Here is a 20,632-nt window from a genome sequence, read left to right as displayed (position 1 = left end):
ATGCAATCATGAAGTTAACCAAGAATATTACATTGACATGTTTATGGACGAGAGAAATACTTATCTATGTTGATGTCGATGAACAAGCCTCACTTTTAAGGTATTATGTGCCAGTATGTATAAGGAACTTAGGTGCAGCTTTGCCAAAATATATGGATTTTCCATGTCTATGCTTTGCTACTCAGAACTTTGGGTTTATGATGAGAGGTAGGACAAAAGAGGATGAGGATGGCGAGGGGTGATTGATTGAGTATAGGGTTATTGTTTTAACAAACTGGATGCAAATATTGCAAGGAAGTAGTAGGATAGAATTATTATATTTCTGAATGGAAGAAGGCAGGAAGGGATGCGGTTAAAGCGAACTAACAATCTAAGAAGAATGCTTTACCCAGCACCATATGAGGAACCCATGTATCCTAGTAGATATAGACTCTCCTACAGAGCTTGCTCGTGGCCATTATGGATTAATATTTTGATTAGTTTTGCTTTTACAATTCTTTATTTTTATCTATTTTCTAGACAAGGATACTCACTGTTAGAGAAGGTGAATATTAGGAAGGAACTATCAGTAGATACTAAATTATTAATAAAGTTACAAGTTAATTAGTTTTTGCAAATAGATCACATGCAAAAGTAATATGACTGTAGAAAGTATAAGGTAAAGCTAATTACTCAGTATCATGTAGTGGAATCGAATAAAATTTCACCAATTTTAAAAATCTTTTAGAGAGGAGGGGTAGAAGTAATTTGATTAGTTTATGCAAATAGATCACATGCAAAAGTTATATGACTGTAGAAAGTATAAGGTAAAACTAATTAATCAGTATAATGTAGTGGAATCAATTAAAATTCCACCAGTTTTCAAGATCTTTTACAGAGGTCACAATTTTATGAAGAAGCAAAGTGTGCACAGAGGCGTGGCTGACAATTTGGGGGCCCTGTTCTAAATTTCAATCGGGGCCTCTTAATCAATCTTCAGAAAAAATTAATAATTGTTTTATACGTAGTACTAACCATGGAAAGAAATTTTTATATCTAGAATTAAGAAAAACATTAAGACATAACAATGGTTCTATGCAAAACATATTACGTGTAAAATATTAATAGTAAAAAAAAGATACACAAAATCAACATCTTACTAATAATCTTAACATGTCCGACATCAAAAACTTCACTGGAAAACTTTTCTCCTTGCATTTTTTGTTGCAAAGTCATCAATCAAATCTTCATAATCAATCTTGTCTAAGAATCCACTTTCAACTGAGAGCAAAGCCAGTCCGTTTAGCCTCTCCTGCGACATGGTTGATCTCAAGTATGATTTTAATATCTTTAACTTTGAGAAACTCCTTTCTGCTGATGCAACTGTGACAGGTATAGTCAACAAGATTCTATATGCAATACTAGCGGCTGGGAAACAATTCATCCTCTTCAAGAAATTCAATACGTCAATGGCTTTCATATTTTCTGATGGCAACATATTTTGTAAGATTAGCAACTCTGCGAATAATTCATCTCCATCAACATCAGAACAACTTCCTTTCTTAAGACTGTTTGCAAGATTAGCACAACAAGCTTTTAAATCATCATTCTGATATGCACATAACTTTTCCGGTCTAAATAAAAACCCAAAAATATTCTCGTATGTCTGATACTGTTCAAATCTTCTCTCTAATGAACCAATAATTTGATCAACCAGTAATAGAAAATAATGAACTCTGAAATTTTCCTCACCGGACTGCTGAGTTAACTCTGATGACTGAGCTCCAACCTCATCAAAATGTCTTTTTCTAAAGATTTATCGCTTCTCAGGAAATACTGGATCAACTCCCAAATCAGCAGCAAGTGTTTTGGCAGTAATCATGGCCTCTGCAAACCCAGTTTCTCTATACTTTCTGAAAGAAACAATCAGGCCATTTACTAATTCTATAGCAACATCAATTGGAATGTCTTTCTCTTGCAAACGCTTACTAACCTTGTTAACAGTGACCAATATCTTATACCAAATAGTCATGCCTAATAAAAACACAAAATCCCCAAGCTCGTACTTTGCTAAAGATTTAGCTTCACTTCTTATTTTTGTGTCTTTGTCATTTTCTGCTAATTGAAGTAAAGCTTGTCTGATCTGTAGAGGTTGTGATTGAATTGCCTTAACACTTTCAACACGACTTTCCCAACGTGTGGTCGATAATGGCTTGAGAGTAACTCCTATAAGATTATCCATCAAAATCTTCCAACGTTTTGTAGAATTTGCGAACAAGGAATAAATTCGTTGTACTACTCCAAAGAAATCCTGAGCTTTGATGTTACAGTTTGCTATATCACAAAGGGATAAGTTAAGGCTGACATCCACACATCTCAAAACCAGAGTCATCTGTTCTTGGTGACTAATATCAGGAGTACAATCAAGTATAACAGAAAAGTATTTACTTTCTCTAACCCGAGATATGATTGCACCTCGGATTTCAGAAGATATCATGAGTATCAACTCATTTTGAATAACATTACTTGGATAATGATAACAGATCTGCTTATTTTGAATGCGACGAAGATGTTCCTCCATCACATTATCATGCTCTGCCACCATCTGAACTAATCCCAAAAAATTTCCATTGTTTTCTTTATCAATCCTCTGATTTTTGCCCCGAAAAGCCAAATTGTATTTAGCAAGATATTTCACAATTGAAATCAACCTTCGTAACAGTTTTCTCCAATGCTCCTTCTCTTTCATGATATGATCTTAACTCAATCCAAGCAGCCATGTTATGAATATGCGCCTTACTAACTTCATGTTCATTAAGCCGCACACCCACATGTGACCAATCATTATATCCTTCATTTGCTAGCTGAGTTATCATAGCTTTTTCTTAAACAACTTACAACAAAAACAAAATGCTTTATCAATCTCCTTACAGTATACAAGCCATATCCTATCAGATATCTCTCCATTATGTATGTGTCGAGTGTATAATCCTGAAGTAAAGCGTTTATTCAATCTATCTTTAGGACCTTTTTTTATCGACAAGTCTCTTACAGGACCTTTTACAGCTAACAGATCTCTCCATTTATCATCCAGACTATCCTAAACTCTAGGATCATAAAGGTTTGTTGGAACTTGCTCACTTGGTTCCTCAACTAAGTCATTTAGAACTGCATCCAAATTCTCATTAAGCCCTTCTTCATCAGATTCGGTGTCACCATCCTCATTGTGATTCATACCATCAACATCTGCATTGCCATCATTCTCATTAGGACTTGGATCATCACTGTGATTTTCATCAAGTCCCTCATCTTCAATCAATTCCTCATTATCATTATCATCATCTTCATCAACTAAATCGTCAGTTGAAATAGTTGGACATTCTCTGACAAAGAACCTGTCAAGAGCACCTCGTTGTGATCGAGTCAATTGTTCCTCCTCCTTTTTTTGTTTCCTCTTCAAGCTTCCAGATTTGTACTTTCTAGGTGGCATTACTTCCAATCTTGAACAAAAAAAATAATAAAATAGGAAACAATCAACAAAACAACCAAATTTGAAAAATCAATTTGATAAATGTTAACCATAATCAAATTCAACAAAACAACCAAATTGAAATTGGGGATATAAACACTAAAAGACTCTAGAAGCATTCCACAAACATAGAATTATAACAATTTGATAAATGCTTTAGAATATTTTGATTCACAAAACCTTTGTACTTGTACAAACTTAAAATTCTAGCTGCAGAATCTCATATGTCATACATAGAATTATAGCTGCAGGCTCTCATAACATGGGTTTTCCTTATATCGGTCCCTTAATCTTCTTTTTTTTTAAATAAGCCTCTCAAAAGACTTAACTTTTTTTTAAGTTTCTCCAATACTTATATCACATAGTCCCGTTGGTATTTATCCACATAATACAGGTAAACTTCATCCAACAACTTCATGTAACTCATTTTTATTTCTGCAAAATTTAAGATTTCAATATCTAATGCCTCTAAATCTGTTACCAATATATTAAATCCAGTCTGGAATAAAAGCTAACATATCTCCAAAATAATAATAACAATAAGTACTAACTCACCAGTTCTGCCAGCAGTTTGTTCACTTTGTGCGTCAAGATAAGACTGTCAAAATAAAAGAAACTTTTATTAGTCCAGATTTAAAAAAAGTAAAAAGAAATTTTATTTTAAATCCACTCTTCTAACCTCATTTAATTTTTAAACCTACGCACTTACAAAATCATTTCACACACTCAAATCACCAAGTTGATTCATTAAAATCCAAATATTTTTCCATTCAGTTGTGATTGAAGTGTGTAAATTTCTGTAACTAGATCTAAACAGATATGAAAATGAATCACAAACATGCTTAAAACATCCATTAACCTAAAAAACTACAACAAATCTAAAAATACTCATCAAACTAAACAATTACAACTAAAACCCAGACAGACCCATTTCATTTTCGACAAAATCAAACAAAACCCAGATAGGAAAATTAGCTAGAAATCGTCCAAGATCAGAGGCGCCTTTGAAAACTATAAATTACACAAGCAAACAGCACCCAAAGGTGATCAATTCTAGCCTTTGGTTTCGTAAATGTTCAACGCGTGGTCAATCATCCCTAAAACAACCCCAAAATCGAATCAAGAGGAGACCCAAAACATCGAACCCAATAATCTGAAACTTTAGGGTTTTGACGGATGGATCATGGAATCAAACACAAAAGACATTGAGACAAGCTAAAGAGGTGGGGACGTGGGGTTTACCTGAATCAAGAGCCAAGAGGGGAATGGATGTGCTTCAGTGCAGTGCTTGAAGAGGAAGAAGAAAGGAAAAACCCTAAATTTCGCCGTCGCCCTAGTTTTTGTCCGCTCGCATAAGCCTTTTTAATTTTTGGCGATTTTCGAATTGGGACTAGGTTATACTGCGCGATTTGGAATTGGGGGCCCCCCAGGTGTGGGGCCCTGTTCTATGGAACCGGATGTTCCGGTTCAAAGGCGCCTCTGAGTGTGCATAATATGAGATATCTTCTTCCAAAATCTATTATAGCCTATGCTTGTTATGTGTTGCAATATCTTGATCCAAAGGAGCTACTTTGGACATTTGCTGTTTGGGGAAATGCATTAAGTTTTTTTTATTGAAGGACATAGAAGATTTAACTAGCTTGAGAATGCACAGCTTTTTGACGTGCCTAAGTTTATAATTTGATCTTCATCTATGCTACCAAGTAGTAATTCATTCTTACGTATTCCGGCAACTAAGAAGCTATCTTCAGTTAGTTTCCTTCTGATGCACAAAAAAAAAAAAAGACAATAGCAACATCACCTTTATCTCAAGTCCTTATGGTTTGGCTTTACAAGAAAGATACCTTTAGATAAATTGCGTTTCTGTTGGATCATTTTCTCTTATTTGAATTTCTATGATGTTACTTGTGACTTCTGGATTGCATGTCATGTGATGTCATGTGATTCTAGTTTGCAGTTGTCCTCAATTCATCCATATGGTAATAAAAAATTAATTCACATCATCTTATCTTATGTTCTCCTGCCATTTCTTGTTGCATGTGTTTCTTCCTAACCCTTGAACCTTGACTTTTTTTGGTTTTGTCAACTTTAGGCCATGTATAGCTTCTGTTGATCACACCTCTTAGGAAGATTACTTTCTTGTTGAAGGTTGCTTAAATTTTATTTTTCCTTACCCTATCAATTTTCTACAAGGTTGTAGAAAGCGGAGCGTAACATTGAGGCATTTTTTAGGCTCAAGCGGAAAAAAGCACAAAAAAAAGCACAAAAAAAGCAGTCTAGTTTAAATATGGATAAATATTCAAAAAACAAAAAAATCAAGAAAAAACTAAAAATGCTATATATGCTTATTCGATGATTTATAGAGATCCTAAGCATGAAATAGATGCATAACAATTACTAAATATTAACTAAAGCATTGGTGCTTCATTGAGGCTGTGGACAAGAGGGAGCAGTGTACTGAAGCTGCGATGAGGAGCTTGTTGGAGATGGTGAGAGGAGCTTACGAGAGGTAGTAGAGGATGGGGAGAGATGGTGGGAGAGGGGTTAGAGGCAGCTAGAGAAGGTGTTGAAGGTAGTGGTGGAGGCGAGAAGCTCCTGAAGGCGAAATTGGTGGCAAGAGGTGTTGGAGGCGAAGGATGATTTGGGGTATTAAGGGTTATCGGGTTCATAATAGAGAAAGAGAGAAATGGTAGGGTATGAGGGACTTTAGGTGTTAGAAACGGGTCATGGTCGGTCGGGTGCAAAATCGGGACCTCTTTATTATCATTCGCATTTTAACTAAATGTCTGAAAGCTCGTTTTAGCATTTTCTTCGCTTTTCATTGCTTTTTGCTGCTTTTTCGTGCCTTTGCGAGTAAAAAAGCATTAGTGGCGCTTTATACTACCGCTTTGAGGCAAAATTTGATTTATACGACTGCTTTTCTCCACTTTTTGTCGCTTATTTCGACATTGATTTCTATATTGAAGGCAATAAAAAAGGTTCCATGTTTATGACTAATTTAAATATATTACTTTCTCTTGCATTAGATATAATCTTTCTGTGGACGTCCGGAAATCTGTTTTATGTAGCTTGGCAAGGACATTTTGAGTTTATATAAGATGTTATTTTCTAATATGGCAGCATATACATTCTAATCAAACATACATTTTGGAATAAACTCCTGTTGCTATCGTTAGCTGGATATGTTTATTGGCACTCTATTTCATTTGACATTGAAGCTTTTTTTTTTGTCTCTCTCTCTCATGGAGTCCTTTCAAACATTAGTGCTAGGTCATCTTTTCTAAAATTACTATGTTGCAAGTAAAGACATACTATTTCATATTTATTCCATGGTATTCCTCTTTTTTCCCATTAATTAATGTTGTAAAGGGAAGAGGAAAGTTAAGCCTGTAAGCAGTAAGCTTCACTACATGCTACCTCTCTCGATGTCCTCTTTCAGTTCTAACTTACTCCGTTCACCCATTTTGTACAACTTCAAGTATTAACTTCAAGTATTATATTTTAGAATGGAGCATAGTTTTTCTGAATTTCTCACTGTTTGTGCTGTTGAGGTCTTTATTACATGGATTTGTCAGGTTTAGGCATTTTAATGCTTCAACGTTTCTTCTAAATTGTTTGACATGAAGAATCTTGAGAATTGTTTGAAAATTTCCAAAAGTATCTCATTAGGATGCCAAGGATCTATTTGTTTTTGTTCTCCATCTAGCATCACTGAATTGACATCTTACCTTAAATTCTAATATTCCCCGTCACTTATGACATCTTCTTTCTGGAGCAAAGACCACATGCAAGGCCGAAACCTGAAATTTGTCACCAACCAACTTCACCTTTTTACCACTGAGCCATGCCTTAATGGCATGACATAACACATCTTGAAACAAATATATTGTAATAGATAGGTGTGCTATAGATGCTTAAGATATCATACACATCAATTGCTGACATCCTAATTAAATGTTTATCCTTCTATACATATCGGATACGCTTGGAATGGATACATATATGCTGATTCTATTCCCTTTGATTGAAGAATTAAATACTACATACCAACGCCAATTTTGGCACTCTTACGCATATTCAAGAAAGATAGATATTTGGATAGTATGCATAATTACTTCTCTAGAATTGGATAACTTGATTCAATTAAATGGTTGTCAAATTATATTTTTAAATTGTTCCTTTCACATACCTATCCTGTTACATTTCATGATTTCTCTGCCTTAAGATCCATTGATGCATTTGGAGCTTTGGAGGTTATTACTAATGCAATTGGATTCAGAAAATTTTAAGTTTTTTAATTTGTCAATTATTTAATATAGTGCCAGAGTTCATTGGGGGGTTGCTTATGAAGTTTCCAATGAAAAGCTATCTAGGGGTGCATATTTTTAGTCATTTAGTCATCAACAAGGACGAGTCCATGATTGTTCAGCTGGGGGAAGGGGTTAACTTTCACGAAAGAGAAACTAAAGTCAATATTGTTTTCGTTTAATCCTTTTGTTGATTTTAAAAGGATTATCATTTACAAGTTTGATGACAAAAAGACTAGTATTACTCAACTTAAGGATTAAACAAGAACACCAAAATCGAATATTTCAACAATGATAATATAACATTTTTGAAAGATAATATCTAAATAATAGATGGAGTTTCACATATGCGTTACAAAAGAGAAGAATATGTTACTTGATATATGTATAACAATGCTTCAACTTAAAAGAACCTCTCTCAAATGCTCCTTAATCTTCGTCCTTCACACTTAGAACGACATGTGCATATATATTCTAAAATAAAAAATAGAATAGTACAACATCCTTAATATTATATAAATTTTCATTCAAAAAACTAACATTAGGAGTAAATTATGTATGTATTACATTAGCTAAAAGTTAAGAGCTACTCACGAAGCTTCACACGTCGTTCTTTCATATCATAAAAGTAATCTATTAACGGATCTTTGCTAAATGTGCTTATAATTTTCTTCTCAATATATGTTAGCATGTAGTCTGCAATACTATCATCGTCCATCTTGTTGCGAAGTCTAGTTTTAACAATGTTCATAGTTGAAAAAAATTGTTCAAAGGTTGCGATCGAAACATAGAAAGTTAAAATCAAATGAATCAACTTGTCAACTAAACAGTAGTTTGCGGATTTTCTAGTCTTCACCAATCTTTTACATAATTTTGAAAGTATAGATAAATCATTGAATCTGGGATGTTGAGGATTGAGGAATTTCAATTTCATAATATTGTAATTGAATCTTCAAAGGTAACTTTTCTTGTTTTGTAACGTCCTCGAGATAAAATGAATCCAAAATATTGCAAATTTTAGTAAAATTGAAGGACTTATAATTTTCTCGTGGATCTAGTGTGGAGCTAAGAACAATTAGCTTCATTACTTCTTCATTGAACCTATGATTCAACTCTTGCATTTGACGAACGATCACTACAACAAATATTTTCTACCCAATATTGATAATTATTGATGGCACGGCCTGATTGAGCATGAGGTCGACCTTTATGATAAGGAGCATTCATATTAGGAATCTCAATATTATATTCTTCATAAAATGGTATCGCTTCCTTTAGAATATCGCAGCATCCAAAATCTCTTAAAATTTGAAGCGACTTCATTATTGTATAGAGACCAAATTCATTGCATACGAAATGTCTTGAGATTTGCATTACAAAGCTTGACAAAGATCATCAGAGATTCCTAAAAGCTCTCTTATAACATGTAAGATGGCAACAAATTTCAATGATCTAATGACTTTCAAGGAACTACATGCATCACCATGTTGTGAATGTGTTTTGGTGCTTATGATATTTTTATAAAATTTTAGAACCACACAAATTGAATCAAACAATGTCACCAAGCTATGAATAGAACTTAAGTAAGAACCCCATTGCATATCTCCTTCTCATTGCAAAGTACTATGACTAAGTCCACTTTCTGTCTCAAGTTTTTTTTGAAGGCTATCATATTAGAAATGTAAGTGACTTGTGCCAATTTTAACTCATCTTATCTTTTACAAGAAGCATCCACTATGTTGACAACCGAAGATAAATTATTAAAGAAATCGTACACCTTAAGCACATCCTTTGAAGCAGTCACCAAAGCCAACTGAAGATGACGAGGTGGACATTGAATGTAATATGCATATGAACAATCTTTTAAGGTTAAGGCTTGTTACCCATTCCAATCTCCATGCATGCTACTAACTCTATCATATCCTTGATCTCGAATATCACGAGCACTCATATTATAACGAGAAAGCACACCAAGTATTTCAATTTTCAAGGTCAATGTAGAAGTATCTGAAACATGGATAATATCAAAAAAAAAAAAAAAGTTCTTGTACCAAGCCATCCTTATCTACAAATCTTAGCACAATAGACATTTGTTCTTATTTTCATTGATCTCGAGCTTTGTCAACAAGGATATGAAATTTTGCATCACTAATTTCTTCTCGAATAGCACATCGTATTATCCTCCTGAAAATTTGGAGTCTCTCTTTCTGGATAGAACTTGTTATATATTAGGCATTCTGTAGAGCATTGGATAAAGTAACTTTCTCAATGCTTTCATTGTAAGATGCTTGAAGCCTTATCATTTCAAGAAAACAATCCCAATTTATAGATTCAGAACTTCCATTTTTGCCTCTTAGATGACAACCATGAAATGTAAGCCATCGAATTGCATTTATTGATGTCCTGAGCCGTAAATAGTTGTTTGCAAATTGTTGAAAACTTTGGAAAAAAACTGTTAGTGTGGTGTGATTGAGCCATCAAATCTTTGTAAGATCTCACCATCATATTATGGGGTGAGTTTGGACTACTTTCAATATGATATCGAAAAACATAATGTTTTCCGTTACTGACTTTCTTTCAATCTTCCTTCTCGGGAACCCTTCATCGTGAATACATCGGCTCCCAAATGAGTATCACATCCAAAATGAGTATCATACTTGTTGCCAAAAATATAATAAGGTATACAAAAAGTGGCATTTTTACTTGGTAAATAGTCTAACCATGTTGAGAATTTCTGATACCAAGAAGATAGGAACATCTTAGACAGTTCTCAGGACCCAAAAATGGATATTTAGAAGGTATTGGCTGATATGGTCCAGAGGTTATGTATGCTCGACGAATTTGATCTTGTTGTTGAACATGATACTCATAATAGATGACGTAATCCTAGATCATGTTCTAGACTTCCAATATCAAATTCACTTAAGTTTGGAGTCTCTATTTTTGCAGTTTTTTTAGGAGGTTCTTCTATTGCAATTGAAGATTGGGGATTTTGACTAAAATTAGCGGGCATTGGTTTCAATATCATTACCTTTTCTTTTTTTAAAAATGCATCAATCTTGGATGGTTTTAACATAGTTTAATCATTCACCTAGAAAAGTTTCATGACAAAAGATGAATTACAGTTTTGAGTAGGGGTCCAAAATTGAAGTTTTCAACCTAGCTTTAAGGCACGTTGATGCTAAACTTTTATGCTTTATTATTTTTGAGCATGTGGTCAAAGTTAAACTGCCGACTTGATTCTAAAAATGCCCGAAATCAGTTATGCATTTATTAAGACTAGAAGCTTATTATTTTTGACTCAAAAATTATATAGTTATGCATTGACTTAAAAAAACACTGACAAATATTTATGCTTTGATTCAGTTACTCAAAATTTGAAATTCCGTCCTTGATCTGTTCAGTCCCAATCAAAATTGCATCCAAACTAGAAATCTCATAACTTATAAAAGAACCTAAATACTTAATTACTTAAATTTGGAGAAAAAAGATTTCTAAGATATCTTGTGTCCCAAAGTAAATGTCTAATTTTTGAGAAACAAAAACTAAACACTGAATCAAGAAACATAACAGAAAAGCTGTAAAAAAATCAAAAAAAGAATAGAAAATAAATTGAGGAACAAACCCTAATTACGTGGAAAGTATTTAGAAACAAACCCTAGTTACCTTGAGGGGAGTTTATACTACTGAAGTTTGACGAGGTTGAAGCCTTGAATGCGGAGAGGTTTGCGATCAGAGAAGTTTCTTTATTTTCTGTTAGAGGGTCTACAAGATTATTTTGGAACCCGTGAATGAGGCTATAGGCAAGGATGCTGAGGAACTTCTTCTCATAAATGTTTATTGGAGGCTTGGACGCATATGTCTTGAATTTGAGACCTAGTTGTGAATCCTATGCCTCACAAACTTTGCTCTAGTTCCTGCCACATGTATGCCTGTGCAGAGTTACTTTTGATTAAGTATTTAGGTCATCCGCTTGGTATATGTTTTTTCTTTCCCTGTTTTGGAATTTATTGTTTCTTGGGATTCCAAACTCATTGTATCTTTATGCTTTGTTTCTCTAATATTTCGAATATCAGTCAATTCTTGAATGGATTATCTCTCTCTCTAAAACACATGATGATTTCCTAAACAAATTTGAAACTGTAGACCTATTATTGTAAAGTCTAAATTTATCCAAATCCACTCTTTCTGCCATAATGCTTGTCTAAACTTTAAATTCTAAAACTTATGTTTTCCGGGATTTGTGAAAATTTAGAATTCACGTGCAACTGCATAAACAATGTTTCACCTTAAAATAACTTAAGTCCATCACCCTTAGTAACCTAGTCGCCATAGGTGATGTAAAATAGGAGAGGGGAAGCGGGAGGACGGAGGAAAAGAAGGATAAATTAGTGTTTCGAGGAGCAATCTCAAGTTAATAGAAATCTGGAGTCATCATAAAAAATTCATGGTGTACTAGTGGGAATTGTATGTGTCCTTCTGGCAATTTTCAGTTTAGTAGTAGTGATGTTTAGCTAGTACATAGCTGATTTTCCAACATTGTCAAACATTCTTTAACTTCACATGATTTTAGACAGGGAAAAGCGAAGTTAGGGAGTTATGATATTCTTGGGCACGTGTGGATGTAAATAAAAGGGGTTTTTATCTTTAACCCAAAGTTTTACCCCCACTTATTTAAAAACCTATCCACTTTTATCCACTTTTATAAATACTCATAAACCCAAAATACTCCATGCCACTTATTTTGAAACCCAACTTGTGTAGTACCCTCCTTTTTTTATAGTGTATTTCCCCTATAAATTTGAAATTCCAAAATTGCCCTTCTTCCCTAAATATTACTACATTTTTCTCTCTTTCCTTTATTTCACAAACCCAAAGATCTGATAATCAAGAAATCCACCTCACCTTCACTTTCTCCTTCTCCTCCAAGCCTCACCACCCTCAAATTGAATTGCAACTCATCAATTATTCGCCCTCTCCCCCTCCGATGACCCCAACTACTCTCTCGCTCTCTTCCGCCCTCTCTCGATCACCGAACCTTTCATCTTCAACACCATCATCTCTCTTCCCCAATTCTACCCTTACATGCTCTCTCAAAGTCTCCTCTGAACAACCTTGCTTCCTTAATCAGATTGCCAATGAAACTAAATTGAATTTGGTCACTAGGTGCATGACGATGTGATAAAGATTGGGTTTTAGTATAAGGTTCAGAAAAAGTTTATTCACAAGTATCTAAGTTTTGGTGAGAGGATGGTGCATGAAAAGTGTTCAATGGAATGACAAAGAGGAATATAGTTATTTGGACTATAGCAATTAGCAATTATGCGAGGGAGTGTTGGTTGAGGAGGCGATGCATGTGCTCGATAAAATGTCTAAAAGCGGTTTGGTTTTGTGAATGCGATGATTGTGATTTATGTGTAGGTAGAATGTCAGAGAGGAATAAGTACATCCCCCCACCCAAAAAAAAAGACAAAAACAAAAACAAAAAAAGCTATGTGAAAATAATTATCTTGTGTAGCTTTTAAAAGTGAATCTCATTTTTTTTGTAATTTCTATTTTGTTATAATGTATTTGGACCTACATAAGTGTTTTGGCTATATGGTCATTTGGTTATATCACATTATGGGAAGGCTTTTATATATTTTATGGTTTTTCTTCAAATAAGAATCTTCGAAGCCCTTCATCTGGAAGCATGTTATAGTATAGATATTTTTGTTTTGGAAGCATGCTATATGAGTCGCAAATGGTTATATGTGTACGAAGTTTGTTACAGATCTTGTATTTTGTATCAATACGTATCAATCATATTTTGTGGTATCGTTCTGTTCTAAAACTAGTGCTATTCGATAATTTGTGATATTTGGTTGATGCGTAATAGTCTATATATGTCACATGTGTGAGGTTCTACAGTATCCGATGTTATGTTTTGATATTAGATGTTATGTTTTATGTATAAGGGTCGATGTCGTTGCATAGAAAAACTATAAGTATTAACTTCTGTTGTAGAGCTATAATATGATAGAAAAATTACAGACTTTATCTATTTTCTATATATACAAAGACAATAAAGAGCTATACTTTAGCAATAAAGAGCTACGTTTCTGTTATAAAGACCTATACAATTATATAAGGAGCTACACTTTACAAATAAGGTGTTATGTTTTGACATAAAATGCTATACTTTACTTAGAAATTGTATAAATGAGAGTGAACATGTCAGTTATAAAGAATTGAACAAACTATATACATGGTCAACCATTTTTATTGATCAAAAAATTATCGACTTGATTTATTTTCTGCATTTTCAGAGATAATAAAGAGCTATACTTAATAATAAAGAGCAATATTTTGCTATAAAGAGTTTATTGACTTGGTTTATCTTCTGCATTTTCAAAGAAAATAAAGAGCTATACTTAGTAATAAAGAGCAATATTTCTGTTATAAAGAGTTATACAATTGTAAAAGGAGCTACACTTTGCAAATAAGATGTTATGCTTTAGCACATAGTGCTATACTTTGCTCGGATATTGTATAAATGAGAGTGAGCCTGTTGATTATAAGGAATTGAATAAACAACACACTATATACATGATCACCCATTTTATTAATCAAAAAAATTACTGACTTGATTTATTTTCTTCATTTCCAGAGATAATAAAAAGCTACACTTTAGTCATAAAGAGCTACATTTTTGCTATAAAGAGCTATGCAATTGTATAAGGAGCTATATTTTGCAAAATAGGGTGCTACGTTTTAGCATAAAGTGCTACAATGTGCTCAGACATTATATTAATGAGAGTGAACTTATCAGTTATAACAAATTGAACAGATAACACACTATATACATTGTCACCCATTTTCATTGATTAGAAAATTACTGACTCGATTTCTTCTGCATTTTTAGAGATAGTACAAAGCTACACTTTAGCCATAAATAGCTAAACTTTTGCTATAAAGAGTTATACAACTGAATAAGGAGCTACACTTTGCAAATAATGTGCTACACTTTGGTATAAAATGCTACAATTTGCTTAGATATTGTATAAATGAGAGTGAACCTGTTAGTTATAACAAATTGAACAAACAACACACTATATACATGGTCACCCATTTTCATTGACCAAAAAATTACTAACTTGGATTTATTTTCTGCATATTCAAAGATAATAAAGAGCTATACTTTAGCTATAAAGAACTATACAAATGAATATGGAGCTACGCTTTGCAAATCAGGTGCTACGCTTTGGCATAAAATGCTATGCTTTGCTTGACTAGTCAATAAGCAACATTTGATTAAATAACACATTATATACATGGCCACCCATTTTTATTGTTCATAACTCGCAATCACCGCATTCCGCAAAACCAATACCAATCTCTTCTCAGACATTTCATCAAACACCTGTAGTGCCTCATCAACCAACCTCAATCGCAGATAAGCACTAATCGTTGTGGTCCAAATGACTTTATCTCTCTTTGTCATTCCATCAACCACCTTCCATGCATCAAGCTTGTCAGCAAAAAACTTCAACATGTCTCAACATAATTTTTCTGAATGTCTCTGTATCCCATAGCCCATTCTTCATTGGGCCAGGATTTATTCACGAGCACAAAGAAGAAAGCAGAGAGGACATAGACCCATTGCTAAGAGTACTATTTGATGCTATTGTTTGGTCGTAGTGAGAAAACCTTCTTTCATTGAAGGATATTGGCTAATAGGTTGTGAGTTGAGTTAAGAGTGAAGAGGGTGTCATCTAGTTCATAGGTGACAAGTTTAATTTTGAGGGAGGTGGTGTGGGTGCGGGTTTAGCAGTGTTGAGGGTTAGAGGGGAAGTGGTGGAGCATGAGGAGGTTTATCCCACTAGAGGAGGGAGAAGAGAGGACAAGAGTTCACTGAGAACTGAGTTGAGAGGAGGAGAAAATGAGAAAGACAAAAGGGTATTTTTGGGTAGATACAGAGTACAAATGCCTTGTATTTAATACTTTGGGTTTAAAAATAAGTTAGGTGGGGATTATTGGGTGTACGAGTGGTTATAAGAATGGGTGGGTTTTTAAATAAGTTAGAGTAAAACTTTGGGTTAAAAGACAAAAACCCCTAAATAAAATAGGATGGTGTAAAGTGATACCACCCTCTTAATAATTACAAAGTGACACCACTTAAAATAATGTCCAAAAACGTGGGATAATTATGATTTAATTACAAAGTGACACCATTTAAAACAATGAGACCTTGCACAACCCTAAATAAAGTAATCTTGTATAAAGATGACTCATTAATGTAAAAGGACCAATTACAGATACCATATGTCACAGAACATCAGTTTCTTAAGAAGAAAAAAGATGATAAAGTGGAGAACCATGACTCAGTAACTTACATTGAGAATAGTGGCAGATCCACCACGGTGGAAGGGGTGTCACGTGACCACTTCCTCCAAGGGGTTCCTTATGTGCACATGGGTTAAGTTGAGATTTTGTGAAGCTCTAATTTGCATATCCATACCATCATGTAAGCTGCCGTCACCGTTTAGCATCATCAATCACGTAGGACCATCAACTATATGGGGGTATACGCTTTTGATATGCCAAACCGAATTACTGAAATTCCTTTATTGGCTGTATGCCATTGGTTGAGTTACTAAAGTGGGATTATGTGTTTGGTATTGTTATTAATGATGCATTTGATAGCGTTATTAATGACATGATTATGTAGTTCTTTTCAAAATATGAAAACTAATCAAAGGTAGTTGTAAAGTTTTTCAGCTAGTAACAATTATTTGGTGACACCACTTTCCAAAAATCCTGGATCCGCCACCGATTGATAAAGATGTAGTTAGTGGTATTTCGAATACTATTATGCAACAATTGGTCAAATTGCAATTATAGGTAGTTATATGTATTTGTATCCCATGGAAGTTTCAAATTTTTTGAATTTGAGAGAAAAATTAGAAATATCAGTTTTTTCACATATTGTGACACCACTATTTTAAATTCCTGGCTCTGCCACTGTTCCTGAGCCCAATTTTCAGAAATATCAGGTATAGTTGGGTTGCTATCCTTCTCTTGCAGGATTTCTAGAGTTTTGTTGTATTTCTGGTACATGTTTCATCTTGGCTAAGTAGGAAACAGCTCCCTATGATCAGGTAGGAGGTGAGGTGTCCATTTTTGCGGAGGCTTACTGCAAGCTCTTTTCTTTGTCCATGTATGTTAATCATCACAGTTAACTTAAGTAGGCTATGGTTGTTAGATCTGGACGGAATGCAGTTTCATCTGTCCTTTTTATGATTCCCAAATTTTACTGTTATCATCGTCAGGATCACCATTGTTGAGCTTCAAGATTCTCAGAATGTGACTTCAACCATGTGCATGCCTTGATATTTTGTCGCAAACTTTGCCTCATACCCCCCCACCCCCTACCCCGGCAGAAGAACATCTGTACTTTATGTGGTAGAAATAGCTATCATGGACTCAGTTTGCCACCCTTCTCGTTGATGTCCATTTCTTACTGATCACTCGTGGCATATTGTGCTCTACTAGAAACAACAGGTTTCTTTCTCCTGGCGCTTTAGCTGATATAACAACTTCAGCTTAATAGTGGTGATGCTTACCCACCCTGCAAGGTGAAGTGTGGGTAATTTGCAAATTAAATTCCGTACTGTCAGCAACTGTCACAGTGCAGTTGTATGTCATAAAGGTAGATTGCATGGCATGTTAGAACAACATACATCAGTGCTTTAATGTTGTGTTACCCAGGTACTTCAAATTTTAAGTTTTGATGCATTGGACACAGAAAGATGGTCACTACTACCATTCCATTGCAGTGCTAGTCTGCTAGAGCTTATCTGTTTGAGATTTCTAGTGTAGATTGTATTGAGATACCATTTTAGTTCATTTCATTAAAAAGATCAACTGGTTGACTAAATTATGACGTGCGCAAATAAATATATAATTGCACGCATGTGTATGAACATAGGCATTTCTCCATATTGGTTTTTCTGACTATTCTCATGTCAGAGACTTGGACATTTTGACAGGGTGAGAGGTGCTTGCTGACGTTGTTGATAAATGGAGTTTGCTTGTCAAATTATTAGATGGTCCTTGATCTGGGCATTGTCTTTCGTAAAAAAAAAAATCCTATAGGAAAATTATATTGGGAGGAAAGAGATTGTGACGTGTCCCAATACAGATCTAAAGTTGGTGATTGCATTGATATAATTTCACTAATGCAATATTGGTATTGCACTGGCTGATACATTATCTGATTACATTGATATTTGTATAGATACCTCTCACTATCTCCTTTCTCACTATTTTTATATATGGTGTCCTCTATAGGATTTTTTCTTGATAATATCGCCAGTTGACTAAGAGCGTGCATATATCATGGATAGTTTACGTCTGATTATTATTATTTTTGAATACTGGAAGTCTGAAACATAGCTTGTCTATAACACAGTATTGGGATAAAGATTTAATAGAACATACTAAACTGTTATAAATTTATCTTTGTTATCTTGCCTTTTGCAGCTTTACTCGAGGGATTCATCAAAAGGTTGGCGTCAGTCAGGATCAGATGGAACGAGCCAGTTGACCTTGAAGGAGCCCTCAGCCAATGCAGTACTTTTGGACTACATCGCCTCCGAGAAGTGGCAAGAAGTAGTTGATTTTGATGATCATCTTGATGACATTAGCAAGTAAGTTCATTTTGTTTTAGTATCGTGCTATACTGCTTTTCAAGATATGTAACCCTTTTGCTGTCATATTTTGCAGGGATTGGTTGAATCCTGATCTCTTCAAGTAGGCCTTTCGGTAGTTTGTTCCTTATTGTCAGAATTTTTTTTAAAAAATTGTATGTTTGCAAATTGCAGATAATTTACTCCAGCTACTTTTTTGTGACGGAAAATTGACTGCTACTGTTGAACTTGATAAGGGTTTACTTCATGAGTATTTAAAATAGGAAAGTGTAACAGTGATACAAGAATAAGAGTAAACTTATTTTTTTTTCTCTAGTTGATGAATGATCATTATGTTCATTTCGGGGGTACTAACTACTTATTTCCTGTCAAAATTATAGAAATTTTTGTACAATGTTAAATAGAAGTATTTTTCAGAGTGTTGTTACGTGCAAGTTTGGTGAACAGTACAATTTGTTGCTGTAGACTTGTAGTTGATTGTAACACACATCTTCGAAACAACATTTTATTTGCTCAGTTTTATGTATTCTAGTTGTCTATACATGCCTTTGCAATTACTAAATGTCTTAAAATCATTTACCGGAGCATTATCATGAAGTAATTTTGTGCGATCGTCAGAGGTACCATTGTAGCTTAGGAACAACTGTGTTTCGCATCGACTCCTGCAGTTTACATAAGAATGTGCTAGCTTGTTAAATGTATGAAAAAGTTGAAGCTTAAGGCATTATTTCAGCTTGGCGACAATTTTTTGTGTAAACTGTGGCGAAAAAGTCAGCGAAATTGCTTGAATGCTAAGATTTTCTCATCAAAGATGCTAGCTCTGCCGTTGTCCAAGCCTAAGAAAGTAAACACAAATGACGGGCTCACATTTCTGTTTTGTTACCATGGATTCTACTTGTGTATAAAATTTTTTTCCAACTCCTTGGGAAGTCTGGCTTTATGTAGGTAATGATTTATTTCATGCAGAATAATTATTTCTTACTATTTTGGAAAAATAAAATTTAAGCATTTATATATATAATGGTACGTAAATTGAAAAATGAAAATGAGTGAAACCATTTTACAAAGTCATACACTCCATGCGGATAGGGATGGATGATAGGTTGATGATTCCTTGTTATTACTTATTATTGTACCCATCATCTCATCAAAATTTCAATTAAGTGACACTGATTAATATATTTATTAATTTATTATAAATAAATGTACATAGAATACGTATTTGCTCTTGTTGCAAAAGTTATTGTGCATATGTGAATTGTAATTTAGTTCCACTGCAGTTCCTTCGTGAGATCAATTCATCAACTTTCATGATGTTGTTCCATAACATCTAGATTTTTTCCGCTGGGAATAAACGGGATTGGTTACATTAATCATTGATCGAGGTGAGAATTTTTAGCAATAGAAACACATCACTATCTCCGACGGTACAAGGTCGGTCTTTTGAGGCGCCAAGGAAGAACAATTTTTCAAAACAGACCTCTTTAGAGTTTTATTTTTTAAAATCGACCGGTTTTTTTTATTTATCAAAACCGACCCGATTTTGTGATTAGCAGCCTAATCACCATCCTAAATAGTCGGGGTTGCCAACCCCGACTATTTAGGATGGTATTAAACCCTAATTAGAGGCCTTAAACACTAAAAATTAAGGTCCTAAATAGTCGGGGTTGCCAACCCCGACTATTTAGGAAGGTAATTAGCCGGTTAATCACAAAATCAGGTCGGTTTTGATAAATAAAAAAAACCGGTCGATTTTGAAAAAAAAAACTCTAAATGAGACTGTTTTGAAAAATTGTTGGCGAAGGAATCGTATACGTGGGTTATCCTCCAACTCCAAGGGTCTCATCATTAATTTTTTAACATCATCATTAAAATAGTACTTTGCAATATTTCCACCCAACTATGAAGTCTTTTATATATTAGAGCCATAAAAAATACGTCCAGAAAGAGGCAAGTTTATCATCACTTGGTATTAGACTTGGGAGGTAATGATAAAGTTATTCTTGTACCTGACAAGTATAATTATCTGGTCAAGACGACATCAAATCTTTAATCAAGTTAAAATGAATTATGTTTAAGTTAATTTCAATTTTTTCTGATAAAAAACAAAAGCGAGCATAACTGTT

General features: G+C 34.2%; 1 protein-coding gene across 1 annotated transcript in view; it reads left to right on the top strand.

Annotated features, from left to right (window-relative positions):
* LOC109832782 (ER membrane protein complex subunit 8/9 homolog) overlaps positions 1-18,856 on the top strand; it is a gene marked incomplete at its 5' end in the record, with an annotated part of 20,122 nt that extends 1,266 nt beyond the window's left edge. The window contains 2 exons of the mRNA XM_020400195.1: positions 18,340-18,506; positions 18,583-18,856. Of these exons, the coding sequence (XP_020255784.1) occupies positions 18,340-18,506; positions 18,583-18,613 (198 nt within the window). The remainder of the gene's footprint in view (positions 1-18,339; positions 18,507-18,582) is intronic.

This window comes from Asparagus officinalis, chromosome 1, assembly GCF_001876935.1.
Source record: "Asparagus officinalis chromosome 1, Aspof.V1, whole genome shotgun sequence".
Taxonomy (NCBI): Eukaryota; Viridiplantae; Streptophyta; class Magnoliopsida; order Asparagales; family Asparagaceae; genus Asparagus; species Asparagus officinalis.
This window is presented reverse-complemented; position numbering and strand designations above follow the sequence as displayed.